At 42.6% G+C, this 13,535-nt stretch overlaps 1 protein-coding gene across 19 annotated transcripts in view; it reads left to right on the top strand.

Moving 5' to 3' along the window:
* Positions 1-465: 465 nt before the first annotated feature.
* WNK1 (WNK lysine deficient protein kinase 1) overlaps positions 466-13,535 on the top strand; it is a 136,210-nt gene continuing 123,140 nt past the window's right edge. For 8 of the 19 annotated variants that reach the window (XM_033867230.2, XM_033867235.2, XM_033867231.2 and 5 more), the window contains exon 1: positions 466-2,012. In XM_033867230.2, coding sequence (XP_033723121.1) covers positions 1,257-2,012 — 756 coding nt within the window. In that variant the 5' untranslated portion in view covers positions 466-1,256. The remainder of the gene's footprint in view (positions 2,013-13,535) is intronic. The other 11 variants (XM_019925907.3, XM_019925909.3, XM_019925912.3 and 8 more) reach the window with 5 other exon arrangements.

Here is a 13,535-nt window from a genome sequence, read left to right on the forward strand (position 1 = left end):
ACAGCAGCTCTTTTTCCATCCATGGCAACCCCAAGAGCTCGCTCTCGCCTCGGCACAGCATGGTGGGAGCCTCTCCCCTTGTCCTGCCTCCCTCTCCTTTTCTTCTCCCTTCCTTCCTAACACAATTAATGCCTAAGTCATGATTTTCCTAGCTAGCGCCCACTGAAGGATGGGGCTTAGCGACTCACGGTGACGCTCCCATCCGCCTTCCAGAAGGGGAGGTTTCAGAGAGAACTACAGCTCCCGTCAGGCATCAGCCTAAGCCATCGCAGGGCATCACGGGAGTTGTAGGCGCCTTCCTCCTCTGTCCCATTCATTCCTCAAGGCGCCAACTACAAGTCCCAGTGGGTCTCGGGGCGGGCACGCCTGCGCGAGAGCCCCGCGAGCGGGGTGGGGGGTGGGGTGCCCCGTGCAGCGGGGGGCGGGGCTCGAGCGGGCTGTGTGGAGGCTTCAGACTCCCGGCGCCATTTAGCGCCGAGTTTCGCCCGCGGACGCCGCGTTTCTGTCGCGGCGTATCTGCACCCGTCTTCGTGACAGAAGGTGCCCAACCGGGTGACTGCCCTTCTTCTCCCGGCCCTCCTCGGCCCGGAGGAGCAGCAGGCTCGGGCCCTCCCACGCCAGCCCTCCCTCCGTCAGCCCCCGGCCCCGGCCCAGAGAGGACGGGGTCCGCCCGGCCCGGGGCGGGCGGCGAGGCCCGGGGCCGGGGGCCGCTCCTCCGCGTCGCGCGTCGGCCCCTCGCGTCGGGCGATGGGCGGCCTGTGAGGCCGTCCAGCAGGGCGGGGAGGAGGAGCGGCCACCCGCCTGGCCGCGAGCCCCGGCGCGGCCTCCCCTGCTTCCGCGCCGAGCAGCCGCCGCTCGGGGGTCCGCGCGCGCCGCCGCCTCAGGGCCCAGCCCGCCCCGTGCCGCGGCGGCGGCGGGCAGCCGGGCCGCCTCCGTCTGGACTCGGTGCGGGCCGCCGCGCCGCCCCCATGACCGCGCGCCCCCGGCGCTCCAGCCCGCCCGGCAGCCGCTTGCCGCACGATGGCTGCGGGCCGTGAGGCGCCAGCCCCCGTGCCTCCGCCCCGCCGCCGCCCCCGACCAGCGCGCCTCGAGAGCCGCAGCGGCCGCCGCAACCGGGCCCGCGGCCCCGCCTCCCGCTCGGGCCGCCGAGTCAGTGCTGAGTGAGGGGCCGTCGGCCCGCAGCCTCGCCGCCCCGGGCCGGCCCACTTCTTCTGCGAATTCGAGCCGCCCGCCTCGCTCCCGCTCCCGCTCCCACCATGTCTGGCGGCGCCGCCGACCAGCAGAGCAGCGCGCCGGGCTCCCTGTTCCTCTCGCCGCCGGCGCCTCCCCCCAAGAATGGCTCCAGTTCGGACTCCTCGGTGGGAGAGAAACTGGGCGCCGCGGCGGCCGACGCCGGAGCCGGCAGGACGGAGGAGTACCGGCGTCGCCGCCACACCATGGACAAGGACAGCCGGGGGGCGGCCGCGACCACCACCACCGAGCACCGCTTCTTCCGCCGCAGCGTTATCTGCGACTCCAACGCCACGGCGCTGGAGCTGCCCGGCCTCCCGCTCCCGCTGCCCCAGACGAGCGCGGCCGCGGTGGTCCCGCAACGGAGCCCCCCGGAGCCCCAGCGCGAGGAGACCCTGACCCCCGCTGCCGCCCATGTGGCCCAGCAGCCGCCCGCCGCCGCCGCCGCCCCCGGGGAGCCGGTCGCCGCGGGCCCAGCCGCCGCCTCGGCCCCGGGCAGCGCTGGCAGAGACCGCCAGGTTGCCCAGCCCGGCCACGCGGGGAGCAAAGAGGAGCCCCCGTCGTCGAGAAGTGGCAGCGGCGGCGGCAGCGCCAAGGAACCCCAGGAGGAACGGAGCCAGCAGCAGGATGACATCGAAGAGCTGGAGACCAAGGCCGTGGGAATGTCCAATGATGGCCGCTTTCTCAAGTTTGACATCGAGATCGGCAGGGGCTCCTTTAAGACGGTCTACAAAGGTCTGGACACCGAAACCACCGTGGAGGTCGCCTGGTGTGAACTGCAGGTATGCCCCACCTACTTCTTTATTTCTCGGTGGTTTGGATCCCCGATTTGGCTCGGTTCGGCCAGTTTGCCGAGTTCGCCCTTTGCATGTCTTTCTCTGATTGTTTGCTCCGAAATGGGGGGAGCCCAGCTTTTGGAAGAGAAACCAGAATTTGGGGCATGCATCTAGGTGTTTGGATAGGATAGGAGTTAGTATTGGTAGCCAAAGAGATGTGCTGCTAGGGAGGAGTGATGAAAGTCATCCTGATACAAACGCATTGCCTATTCGTCATTGTTTTACTCGTCTGGCAGGAAACGGAATTAGTGGGGAAGTTTTTGAGGTAGGAAAGTACAGTCTTCTTGCCTTGTGCTCCTCAGGGGGTCTGCAGTGATGAGCTGCTGGTGTGTTAGATGCGTGTTTCCGTTCCTGAGATCAGGCTGTCCTTTTAGATTAAGAACGACCTTGTTCCTGACTGACTTTCCTTTGGATATATCTTAGTTGGTGATCACACAAGCATTTAATAAACTATAAGAAAGGCTTCCTTCTCTGGATAAATAGTTTGGGACTAGAAAGTTATAGTAAGTGGTTGATACAGTTTCACCTAATGGTGCATAAACCTTGTGATAGCTAGCAGTGATCTGACGTTGTTAATTAAAACTAGTATGTCTTCAGCCCATTCACTATACTGTGGGTAGTACAGGAGCTTATGTAAAATTGTATATGTGCTTTGAGAGTCGTAATGTCATTATCGTTGTTTTAACTTTGTTGTAAAAAGTTTTTAAGCCAGACTTTCCCAGGAGTACAAAGGAGTCACAAAGCTTCCTTTTTCACCTCTCTGGGAGGTTTTCATGGTGTAAATGAAATGATTTTCATGGTGTGTCATCCTGGTTGACAAGGATATTCTAGGTTTAAGTAGCTGGGTTTGGGCTACTTGTTGCTTGACCTGTAGCAGCTTGATTGAATGTTGTCCTCACCTGGAAGTGAACATACATAGATTATTGGAAGAAGCAGAGTTGAACTGAATGAAAAAGCCACTTACATTATACATGAAAAATGCCAGTATCCATATTCTTCTTGCCAAGAAAATGGACCAAGCTGAATTAGGGTATGAAAGTACCTGAGTGATCTGGGAATTTATCTATTATCCATGAACTAATATGTTAACACTTAACCCTTTGAATGTCACCTTCCAAATGACCAAGGCCATATCAAGTGTGAAGGGAAATTAACATGTGGAAGGAAGTAAACTTCAAAACTGACAGGTTTTTTTGGAATGTAATTTCTTAAGTTTTATAGTTAGTGATATAGAACTTCTAAGGCACTGTGAAATAAAACCTACTCAATTTTATAGTGTTTTAGAGTTGGGAAGGTGGCAGACCTTTTTTTAAAAAAAATTGTGAAACTATAACTTTATTCTGGTTGGTCAGTCATACTCAAAAACTTATGTCTGATTTCTTTTGGTTTACAGGCGGACACCTGTTTCTTTTTTGTACCTCAGGTGCTTATTGCTACTGATCCTGGATTTTATTTTTCTATAGTTTCATGTTTGAATAGGTGCTTTTTAACAGTTTTTTTTTTCCCTTAATTAGTTACCTTACTCTCTTAAGACTAGACCCAAGTAAATGTTGAGCACCTTATGGATGCAATGTGTGTGTTTTCCTTTTTTGTCACTTGGAATTTTCTGATAGTTTATTATCCTGAAACTAATGATACAGTGGGGAAGAAAACCTCAATTTGTCTAATGTCAGAATAAGAATTTTGTCTAAGCTTCTCAGTTTTTCCTAGAACTGATGACTTTTTAGATTTTTGTTCTCTACCTAGGCATGGTCATGGTTAAACAAAAGAATATCTGCTATCCTTACGTATAATAATGTCGCCATATTATTTTTACGTTAGTTCAGGGTTTGGCTGGAGAACCAAATGAATCCTAGTTCATTTGTTTGGTACCCTGGTTTGGAACCTTCCATATATGTCATTTGACCCTACTTCTACGATTTTTCATTTTGGTTTTTAAAATGTGATTATCTTAGCCCCAGGATCCTTTATAGCAGTAGTTGGACAGTGTTTATGATTTTTTGGACAGAACTTTTGCCTAATAACCTATTCAGTAGGTTAATGTTTGGGTTTTTGTCTTTGGATCTAAACTGAAGGACAAGCCAAGGGATTACTAAATCACTAGGAAAAAAGGAAAGCTTTTTTTCACTAAATGTATATTTATTAATATGCATAGTTTTCTGTAGGAGGACTGGAGAAATATTGTGTTCAGTTGTCGAGTTAAAAATCTTATGTATTAAAACTGGAAGAGATCTTAGGTTATTCTGCCCAGCTGCTTATTTGATAAATAAAGAACCTGAAGTCATAGAGCAGGTAAATGACTTGCTTGGGTTGATAAAGAACGGAAATTAAACTGGTTGGGATTCTAATAATTTGAGAAATGTTAAAGCATTTGTAATACAGTAGATGGTTAATTAGTAAATCTCAAATGAAGCTGTTCTGTTTTGGCGTGGAAGTTACTGTCAGATTTTTGGAGAAATCCTATCCTGTAACCGTGGCAAATTCCAGACTTCTGATTTGGGTGTTGATTTTATCACTTCAAATGGAGAAATAAATAGGCTTTTTGGGGTGGAGAATGGGTGAGTGTGGTATACAAGTCAAATTTGTTTCAATCAAGCTTATTTTTAGAGTCACAATATGCATAGTTACTTAGTAAAACAAATATTGACTCTTAATAAATAATATGTAGGTAATACTTTGATACCACAGGATTTTAAGAGATAACAGATCTTTTAAGATGAAAATTTCTTTACCTGGTTTTATTAGGTAGGCTGTGCTTTAATTTTACTTCTCTGTTGGCTTGGTCAGAAAATGTTATTGCTGGACTTTGCAGAATTTACGTTGCATTTTTAGGAAGGGTTCTTCTTTGCTTTTTGTTTTAAAGAAACATAGCATAGTTTGCTTGAAGAAAACATGGAAATTCAAGAATGGTTGCTCTACTCTAAGCACTTTTCTCCCCATGCTACTTCTAAATACTGAGTTCACTTGATATATTGATGAGATTGTTTCCAGACCTACCTGAAAGGAGAGGTCAAATCATAAATTTTGATGAAGCTCCAAAATACTTATAGTCTATTTTTCTCTGGCTTTTCGCAAGTTAAGACTCATGTCTCATCATGAGTATATGATATTAATGTTTTATGAAAAGTTTGTCAGTGCTGCAGAAATTGGATGTGGTTCTGTGGTTAAGAAACCATAACATTTCTTTGCTATAGTTCTTAAAATAATTCATTGAACTGTATCTTCCCATTTGAACATTGAGGATTTTTCTTACCTGTATTTTTTAAATTTGTGCCACATTTCTTGTTTTTTAGGAACCTGCAGTAACTCTTAGTTTCAGGAACTGAATTTCAGGGAATAGTCTTTGGAGTTTTTCTTGTTTGTTCTTAAATTCTCCGAGTCACTGATTTTTGGAGTATGGGCAGAATTCAGGTAACTCAAGGGTAGCTGCTGTGCAAATTAAAGAATGATTGGTGACTTGTTTGAAGTAATCCTTTGTCCCTTCTAAACAGGACCGAATAGAATTAAGGACAGGATAATTTTGGGTAGGTAAGATTTAATTTAAAATATATGTAGATTTATTGCATATATTTTAAATTATTATTATGATTTATTGAAAAAGAATTACATTTAGGTTTTTTTTTTAATGATATAGTTAGTTCTTAAGTCTTAAGAGCTTAAATGTTTTCCTTTTCTCTTATTTACCTTTAATATCACAGTTGTTTCTAGTGTAAGAACTTGGAAAGAGAGATTTTCTTTTGGGTTTGTTTTTTTTTTTTTTTTTTTTTTTTTTGCGTTACGCCGGCCTCTCACCGTTGTGGCCTCTCCCATTGCGGATCACAGGCTCCAGATGCGCAGGCTCAGCGGCCATGGCTCACGGGCCCAGCCGCTCCGCGGCATGTGGGATCTTCCCGGACCGGGGCACGAACTCGTGTCCCCTGCATCGGCAGGCGGACTCTCAACCACTGTGCCACCAGGGAAGCCCTTTTGATTTGTTTTTGATGACCATTTTTTAAATATAGATTGATTGATTGATTGATTGATGGCTGCGTTGGGTTTTCATTGCTACACATTGGCTTTCTCTGGTTGCAGTGATCGGGGACTGCTCTTTGTTTTGGTGCGGTGGCTTCTCTTGTTGCAGAACACGGGCTCTAGGCACGTGGGCTTCAGTAGTTGTGGCTCACAGGCTCAGTAGTTGTGGTTCATGGGCTCTAGAGCACCGGCTCAGTAGTTGTGGCTCATGGGCTCTAGAGCGCAGGCTCAGTAGTTGTGGCATACGGGCTTAGCTGCTCTGTGGCATGTGGGATCTTCCCAGACCAGGGCTTGAACCTGAGTCCCCTGCATTGGCAGGCAGATTCTTAACCACTGCGCCACCAGGGATGCCCAAGAGATTGTTTTTGTGTAAAACAAATTGGGAATCTTTTGTTGCCTGGTGACTCAGTTCACTCTTTGACATTTGGATGCTAGTGCAAGATCCTGGTCATTTGAAAGTCACCCTAGTTATTAATCCCTGTGGAAACGTTCATCTAAAACGGGGCTCTCATTTTCAGAAGTCATCTTAAACCTGTTATTTGTGTTTTCTGGTAACTTCTAAATTTTTTAGATAAAGCTGTAAAAACAGCAATAGTGGTTATGTTCAAATTAAAATTTCTGAAAATGTTCATATACTAGGGAAAAATTCACTATAATTAGTTATCAGGTTTTGCTGTACCAGTTCTTTATATTTACTTATTGTTAGCATCTTGCATTTTGCTTGGTCCCGTGTTTAAAATAAGTCAATCAAGTGTGCAGGAATAGGTGAGACTTAGCATGACCTGAATTTGGAGAAGGCACTATTTTTCTGCAGTATAACACAGTGATTAAGAACTTAAAATGCCTGACTTTCAATTCAGATCCTGGCTCAGTTAATGATTGTGTAACCTTGGGTAAACTTCTGTGCTAGTTTATTATCTGTAAAATGGAATGTAATAAGAGCACTTATTTTACAGAGTTGTTGTGATGATTAAATGAATTAGTATATATAAAAAACATTTAGGACAGAGCCTGGCACATAAATATTAACTGTGATGATGCAGCATCTTTTTTAGGCTATCTTTGAGGGTACTGATGAAAATTTTGATTTGTTTACATTTATGCTTGAAAAATGTAGCAGAACTCTTACTTTGGCTACCATACTTATCGGAGAAATGTTGGAGTTGAACATGGTGTCATCAGTGTTTTCAAATTCCTTAGCTTTAGCTGTCCTCTGACTAACTTTCTAATTTCATGACCTGTCACCTTCCCAAATGGCAGCCTTTCTGAATTACTAGTTTCCCGAATTTACTAGGATCTTTCCTCTTGGGATCATTCTTATACTTTTCTTCACATTGATTAAAAATCATGTACATTCTTTGTCTACTCCACTAATCTTTGGGGTTTTTGAAGATATAAGTATCGATAGATGCTCAATATACTTTGATAAATATTAAGTTTTTTCTGTTATTAGAAATAGTTGTAGATCTCGGGGTTGTTTCATCCATATTCCTTGCCTTTCATTGGTCCACAGCAGATTTTCTAATCTTGTATTTGGAGATTGACTCTGGTATAATACAACACTGTATAACGGAAACCGACTCAAAGGCAGAAAACTTTGTTACCCAATTACCTGACCCTGAGTAAGGAACTTAATCTGTAACACTGATTTATTAGTAACATGTCTTACTGACTTCACAGGATTGTTGAGAAGCAACTGAAATACTATGTGAAGGTACTTTGAAAAATGTAAACGATGATTCTTTTAAAAAAATCCATTTGAAGGCTCTAAGTTATCATTTGTTACAAATTAATTATTTTAAACTTCTTAGTTAAAGTTGGGTTTTAGGAGCTTTTTGTTCTGTCAGTTTAGGGATTTTATTATATCTTAAGGAGGGGAGTAGTTTTTCAGACTGAAGAGAAATTGCCAGAAGCTTTTCTTAAGAGTGTTTTTATTTGGAAGAGGACTATGCTTTTGACAGGTGGCAGGCTTAATTTTGTGTGTGGCTTTAAAAAGATTGGTTATTGGGCTTCCCTGGTGGCGCAGTGGTTGGGAGTCCGCCTGCCGATGCAGGGGACACGGGTTCGTGCCCTGGTCTGGGAGGATCCCACATGCCGCGGAGCGGCTGGGCCCGTGGGCCATGGCCGCTGAGCCTGTGCGTCTGGAGCCTGTGCTCCGCAATGGGAGAGGCCACGGCAGTGAGGGGCCCTCGTACCGCAAAAAAAAAAAAAAAAAAAAAAAAGATTGGTTATTGATATGTTCTGCAGAAGAGGAGAAACTTTAGTATTTGCTTGGTTTTGTGGTTGACTTAATTGATTGTATAATGTCCACCTTAATTTGTATTAATTTAGACTTTTCAGGTGGGCGTTCATAAAGAATTTAGTTTTTGATGTTGTGACTTGAGTCTTGGCATTACAAGATTAACATATTAAATGTGCTGTGCTACATTAATTGCTTAATGATTTTTAGAAAAGAATCATCAGATAAGCTGTTTGTCACCACAAGCAAATACAGTTTTCCCTGGAATTTAAGAAATCTTAAGAAACGTAAGAGTTTAAGAATAATTTCAGAAAGTGTTTGGAAATCTACTTGGTATAATCGTCATATTCGGGTTAGTTAAGTAAAACCACTGTTTCTGTAGATGCCTTTTGTGCAGGCAGGGTTCAGCTTCTCAGTGACAGATGATCTGTGTTTTGGTCATTATGTACATGGTGAATGGTTTTGTGTTAATCAAACACTAATATATAAACCAAACAGTGAGAGGTGAAGCGAATTAGTGAATCAAATAATTATTGATGTACACATTTCCTCTATTAGTCGATAGAAGTAAACAGGTTGTTTGGGATAATGATAGGATCATCTTCATGGCTAATAGTTTTGAGCTAAATAACATGATATGCAGTCGCCCTCCATATCTGCAGGTTCCGCATCCACAGGTTCAACCAACTGTAGATAGAAAATATTCAGGAAAAAGAAATGCCAGAAAGTTCCAAAAAGCAAAAGTTGAATTTGCTGCACTTGTAGCAACTGTGTGCATAGCACTTACATCGTGTTCACAACTATTTATATTAGCATTCACATTGTGTTAGGTATTATAAATAATCTAGAGATGATTTAAAGTATACAGGAGGATGTGTATAAGTTATATGCAAACACAGCACTGTTTTATAGAAGGGACTTGAGCATCCGTGGATTTTGGTATCCATGGGGTGGGGGTTGGAGAGCATCCCTGGAACTAGTCCCTGGTGGACACTGAGGGATGACTGTATTCATCTCTTTGTGGATATCCTTTTTACTTGGACTGGTAGATCATTGTGGATTAAGGTAAGTTTGGGAAATACAGCATATCATCTCTTTAACATGCTGAAGAGTTCCTAGACATTATCATATTTACATGCTCTTCCAACTGTCCTCACACCCTTCCCACACAAATGCTCAACTGTAGGTGGTGGAGAGAATTTTAAGCAGAGAAGTTAATTGGCAGATTTGCGTAGTAGTAATTGTGGAGAATGGATTTAAGGAGTACGAGGGATGTGTAGAGTTTAGTTTTATGTGTGGGTATGAGATTTCTAGGGCCTGAACTAGGACAGTAATAGAGGAGTGGAATCTTTAAATATTTAGTAGATAAAATATGCAGAGTTTAGTGATTAAGTGGAGTTTGGAGGAAAAATGAAGCATGGGTAAGAGGATGGGTGGGGATAGTGATGGTTCTGTCAACTGAGGGAGGGCATAAGAAAGGAGTTTTGTTTTTTTGAGAGGGGAAGGGGTATGAAGATGTATTCAGTTTGACATGTTGACTTTGAGATACTTGTGAAACCTCCAGGAAGTTCAGCCAGGCTGTTGGATACATTCATGAAGCTCAAATAATGGGTCTGAGGTAGAAATAGAGGCTGTTTATATTAGTCATAGCTGAAATAATGGAAGTAAATGGAATCATCTAAGGAGAGGATATATATGAAGAGAGAAGTAGAGGAAGAGACAGGGGAGAATAATGGGCCTAGGGCAAAATGGGAATAATTGATGGATGGGCAAAGGAAAAAGGAGCCCAGGGGTTAGGCTAAGTAGAACACTAGGAGAATGGTAATATCAAGGGAATAAAATTCCAGGAAGGAATATAGCAGAGAAGTCCAATTGGCATAGTAGTAGTTGTGGATAATGGATGTTAGAAGGCATAGAAAAAAAGTGTAGAGATTAGTTTAGGCAGTTGAAGTTGTTTATTGCATTTGGCTATTAAGTCATTAACCAGCAACATTCAAGATTATCTACATGAGAGGGGAGGTTGCATAAGGGAGGAGCACATAAGTAGATGTATAAGTCTCTGCTAATATCCTGGATTTCTGGGCTGGTCACTGTCACTAAATTTCTCTATCTATAAAGCCTTAGGTGGCTATTTAAATTTAAATTAATTAAAATGAAATGAAAACTTTAAACTTAATCCTTCAGTTGTACTGGCCACATTTCAAGTGGTCAGAAGCCATGTGTGGCTACCATACTGGATGGCACATATAGAACATTTCCATCATGGCAGAAGGTTCTGTTGGAATGTGCTGTATCTAGATCGTGTGTTAAGTTGTGCTTTAAAAAAGAAATAGCTTTATTGAGATATAATTCACACCACAAAGAACATACAGTGTGGTGGTGCTTTTATAACTGAAGTGTTAAATATTTTTAAAAAATGTATTCTCTATTAATAATAAAATAGTACTTCCTTTTTTGGAAAAGATATACAAAGGATGTTATCACAAACTCACATATACATGCAGAATTAACAAAAATTAACATTATGTCACATTTGCTCCAGATATTTGGTGATCTTAACAGTTTCAGAAGAGTGGAAACTTTGCAGTGGGTTTAAAGAGTGGCGGAGGGAGGTTAAGAAGTAGAGACAAAAATAGTAGGCCATTTCTTTAGACAAGTTTCAACAAATACGGGGCAAGAAAGATTAGGTAAGTAGAAGGCGTGATCAAGGATGACGTGGATAGATAGATGATCAAGGAAAGGTCTAAAAAGTTGAAGCATTGAAATATAATATTTTGTCTGCTTTCTCTGCTTCAGTATCTATCGTAAGTGTCTATTCTAAGCCAGTTACTGTTTTAATTTTGGTTATTCTTTATGAATGGTTAAATTCAATCTAAAGAGTTTTCATACTTCATATGCCATTTATCAACTAGTTTCCAGAATACTCAGTCGTTGGGAGTGATGTGCTGATTCTTAAACAGTTTGTTTCTCTCCTGGCATTAATGCTACCTTTGCGTATTAGTCCTGTGATACATACTTTATTAGTGGAGCATCTAAAATGACCATCTTTGTGTGTCACTTGAGGAAACAGATCTCCATTACGAGAAAGATTCTTAATTATTATGCTGTTTCTAGGATGTGGTCAAAGTGGACTTGTTTTACAACAAAAAGCCTAAAAACTGCATATACTTTCTTCAGCCCTTGTCTTTTTTTTTAAATTTGTTTATTTTATTTATTTATTATTTTTGGCTGCGTTGGTTCTTCGTTGCTGTGCGCAGGCTTTCTCTAGTTGAGGCGAGTGGGGACTGCTCTTCGTTGCGTTGCGCGGGCTTCTCATTGCAGTGGCTTCTCTTGTTGCGGAGCACGGGCTCTAGGCGTGCGGGCTTCAGCAGTTGTGGCTCGCGGGCTTCAGTGGTTGTGGCTCGCGGGCTCTAAAGCGCAGGCTCAGTAGTTGTGGCACACAGGCTTACTTGCTCCACGGCATGTGGGATCTTCCTGGACCAGGGCTTGAACCCATGTCCCCTGCAATGGCAGGCGGATTCTTAACCAGTGCGTCACCAGGGAAGCCCTAGCCCTTGTCTTTTTGAAGAGTGTTCCTTGCTAATTAATCTGAAAAGTATTAATAATTACTAATACTTACTTACCTAATAGGACTTTTTTTTTCTTGTGACAGGCACAGTACTATGCCCATATCATATTTTTTGTTATTTTCACAACAACAGTACAAGGCAGATATGTTCTTACTTTTTATTTGGGGAAGCTAACTCAGGTTTAATAACTTGTTTAAGATCACATGGCCTATCTGAGTCCTTGTTTTTTCCACTGCAAAATACTTCAGTTAAACCGGGAAGAAGTTTGAGTTCTAGTGGAATTCTAAGTCCTTTTGCTCTGTTTAGCAATTATAATTTGTCGTTGAGCAACATGTACCTTTTATACTTTGAGTTCATGAAATAACTCTCCAGTGGCCTTTTAGCTAGTGTACATATATAGATGCTATAAGGAGGGAGATGGCGTGTTTGTTTTATTAACTTCTTGGTGTGTCCAAGGTTTTTTAGATGCTATTTACATTGGTTATTTACATTGGATATAGAATGTTCAGTTTATTTATTTTTATTAGTTTTATTTATTTGGCCACTCAACATGCGGGATCCTAGTTCCCAGACCAGGGATGGAACCCGCGCCCCCTGCAGTGGAAGCATGAAGTCTTAACCACCGGACCACCAGGGAGGTCCCTAGAACGTTCTGTTCAGACTTAAATCTTTAAGGAGAAGGAATATTATTTCTAGTGTTCTATGTGTATCAAATTTCTACCTAATAGAGACAAATTGAATGGTTATAGTGTTAGTGGGATTTTGGTCAGTGGTCTTTAGATGACTTCTGTGTATACAGATTGTTCATATTCAAGTTTTACATTGTTAGTAATAATTAATTGGACTTACAGATTCCTAAAATTGTATCAATGCTACCTTTTACTCACCAGGAAAGCAGACTTAAGGATATTGGATCTACAATGAATAGATCAACATGTTAATTGCTATAATTTCCATAGGACTTAGTTTTATTTACTTTGGAGATTGAGGTTATAGTTTGTAGCTTTAGTTCTTTTTTTTTTTTGTAGCTTTAGTTCTTGATACTGACAGTATGAATTGACTTTTTTCCCTGATTTTTTTTTTTTTAATCTTACCTCTTTTTCCTTCTCTTCACTGTTTACTTTGACATTTTATATATACTATTGGGAAGTATTTGCCTCTCTTGTTTCTATGAACTCCAAATAGAAATCTTGTATAAATTACATAATTATGTTTTGAAATCCTCTGGAATGTTTAATTTATTCAGCATTGTTATGGAAATAAGATGTTACCTCATCTCCAGTAAGATTTCCTGGTAAGTTAAATTTTCTTCTCCAAGTAACAAGACTTTGTATTAAGTTTGGTAATACTCTTAAAGTGCATTAGTGGTATTTGCTTATATACCTACCCACCAGCACAGAATAATAAGCATATCAACCCATAGGCCTGGATTCCTGGATATTCTTTAGGCTAAAATGGTTCTTTGAAGTCAGACAATCCTATACCATTACACCAGGGGTAACCATACTTAAGGCACACAAGATGTCACCTCAAAATATGACAGATTTACAGAATATTACTGTTGTGGTTAGAGTAGCTGGGCCTCTAAGGGTTTTCAGCTTCAGCTACACACTGTGCAAATCACCCCTCCCTCTTTCATCCCCAGGCATA

Source organism: Tursiops truncatus, chromosome 11 (genome assembly GCF_011762595.2).
Source record: "Tursiops truncatus isolate mTurTru1 chromosome 11, mTurTru1.mat.Y, whole genome shotgun sequence".
NCBI lineage: Eukaryota > Metazoa > Chordata > Mammalia > Artiodactyla > Delphinidae > Tursiops > Tursiops truncatus.